Raw genomic sequence first — 2,629 nt, forward strand, 5'->3', positions numbered from 1 at the left:
AGTCAATTTTCCACATGTTTCTTGTCTCCTACGGCCGATGTGTGGACTGTGGACTATACTATACTGGTATATCATTAGCCGTTTTCTTGTCTTCAACAAAGCAAACCAATTTCCACCCCCTGTTCCTCACTTTCTCTGTATGCCAAATGAGGAGAGGTTGATAGGTACCTGGATGCTTTTTGTTTGTGCTGGCTTAAACCCTATTAGCCAACAGGCTTGAAATCTCAACCTTTTCAAGCTTGGATTCCAAACTTTTATCTTCGGTAACCGGGGTGTTTCTGTCCACGGCATGAATACAACGAATCCATTCTTGTTTCTAAGGTCGAATGCCGTGGGGTTGCCTGACAAAAATCCTTGAGTAAATATAAGTTATTCTTGACTTGGGTTTACGACGCAAACCCTCACCGAACCCAACAACCAGGTGGTGTTCAACTTCTTCAACCCAGCTGCTGTCGTTTTGATCTGACCACATCTTCAGCTGGTGAACTCGAAGTGGAATCTACAGACATTGCAACGCACGCGCGCACCAAAGAGCCTCCACCGCACGCAGAGCGTCCAAGGAAACCAGTTACGCGGAAACGGAAGGCGCGCGCCTTTCACATTCTACACGATCACCTACTTCCTTTCGGAAAGAAGATTTTAAAATTATGTACGACTCTACAGCACGAACAAACCCATCGATCATTAGGGCGCACTGGCCTGGCCTGTACATGCTTTTCTCCTTTGTCCACCATGCATTAGTTAAGCAACAATTAATCAATCCCGCCATGTCCCCAAATCTGGCGCCACACTCCACTGCTGGCTCGCGCTCGTCAAAGCCCACCCACCAACCTTCCTGCCGTCTTCCTCCCCCTGCCCGGCCCCCTCCCCCTATATATCGCCGTTTCCGGTCGCCACTTGACCTCCAACCAACGGAGCTGAGCTAGCCCCCAGCTCACAAGTACTACGTACGTGTATACGTGTTGATCGGCGCGAAGTTAGCGTATACAAGTGGCGAGTGGTAGCTAGAGGCAAGAGAGAGGGAAGCTAGAGCAGTGGTCGTGGCCATGGGTGCCCAGGAGATCAAGTACTTGTACTTCTCGCAGGCGAAGCTTGGCCGCCGGTGGCGGCGGCCGGTGAGGGGGTTCCGGCTCAGCCCGACCCGCCTCTCCGTCCGCCGGCTACGCGCCAGGCTGTGGACCATGCTCGGCCTGCTGGGCCGCTACTTCCGCGGCGTGCGGCTGCCGCAGCTTACCAGGGGGCTCGTCGCCAGCAGCAGCTCTCCCGCGTCAACGAGCGGCGGCGGCAACAAGAAAGGGCAGCCGCCGGCAGTGTCACAATCACAGGCGGCCGGTAGCAACGGCGCCAAGCCGCGGAGGCCGCCGTGCATGCGGTCAAACTCCTTCTACGCGCGCGCCGTCGCGGACTGCCTCGACTTCATCAAGGGCAGCAACGCCGCCCCGGTCGAGGAGAACCGCGGCGCCGCTGCCGGTGCCGTCCGGCACGGCTATGGCCAGCATCAGGTGGTGAAGGCCACGTGAAGATCCACCCGTTGTGTACTGTAAAAGTGTAAATACGACGCGGCGCCTCATCGTTTCTCGCGTGGGATTTGATGGTTTTGTGAACTTGTTAGTTTCCGGCATGGTTCTTGGTGGTCGATCTGGATGTCCTTCCTTTTGTATGTTCTAGCAAGTACGTAGTAGATTGTTTAGGGGTTAGCTGGTGCAAGGAAAAGATGGCGGATTGATTGACCGGCACAGCATGCACGTGCCACTTAATCTATCTTATGTTTTCTTTCAGTTGAGTCGAATCTATCTTCTGTTGAAAGCTGGCGTATTAAAATGATGGCCGATGAGACTGTCATAATGAGAGTAATTTAGTTAGTAACATGTCCCAAATATCCCAAGACAAATTTGTTTACATGGCAAGTGTTAATAAGAAGAGAGTTGTGTGTGGTAACATAAACATGTTACCATAACATATTTAGTAAACTAGGCAGTTTCGATGAGGTGCATAAATGAAAAAAAAGGACCGAGTATCCTACTATCATTGTACCGTATCATAATAAATACTACAATACTACTCATTACGGAGATAGTATTATACACTAATAACATATGCATAATATTAACTGGTGATACTATTCATTATAGACAGCCTACTAGTCTAAGTTACCTTCCACACCAGTTCAAGAGTTATGTGTGTGAGAATATTTTTGCCTCTGCCAGACACATGCCAGGGCACTGCATGTAGTGGCAGTTCACGCCCGATGTTTCCAGAAAATAGAACAAATAGCACCGGCGTGACTAGCTAATACTCCCTTCATTCGAAAATACTTGTTATCAAAATGAACAAAAATAAATGTATTTAGAATTAAAATACATCTAGATACATCCCCTTTTATTTATTTTAATGATAAGTATTTTCGGACGGAGGAAGTACCTATCATAGACGAACATAGACGAACAGTATAATCTAGCGTCATCAGTTGATAAGTACGCTACATCTCACACTTGTTTTTGCTTGTCGTTCTTAATTAATTAATGAGATATCTCCATACTGCCAGCCACATACGCATGATGGATCGTGTTCACCTACTTCTTGCTCGTACGTGCATCCTTTTCATGATTTTTCTCTGATGTCGAACGAT

At 48.6% G+C, this 2,629-nt stretch overlaps 1 protein-coding gene across 1 annotated transcript; it reads left to right on the forward strand.

The window, feature by feature from the left end:
* The first annotated feature begins 885 nt into the window (after window positions 1–885).
* LOC147959068 (uncharacterized) lies at window positions 886–1,783 on the forward strand. Its single transcript, XM_087535676.1, has one exon. It carries the CDS (start codon window positions 1,047–1,049, stop codon window positions 1,518–1,520), a length of 474 nt encoding a protein of 157 aa, XP_087391802.1. The 5' UTR covers window positions 886–1,046; the 3' UTR covers window positions 1,521–1,783.
* Window positions 1,784–2,629: the final 846 nt, after the last annotated feature.

This window comes from Triticum urartu, chromosome 7A, assembly GCF_056163025.1.
Source record: "Triticum urartu cultivar PI428250 chromosome 7A, HENAU_Tu73, whole genome shotgun sequence".
In the NCBI taxonomy this organism is placed as follows: domain Eukaryota; kingdom Viridiplantae; phylum Streptophyta; class Magnoliopsida; order Poales; family Poaceae; genus Triticum; species Triticum urartu.

Coding starts and splice junctions, on each gene's coding strand:
- LOC147959068 (XM_087535676.1), top strand. CDS start 1,047: ATGGGTGCCCAGGAGATCAAGTACTTGTACTTCTCGCAGGCGAAGCTT.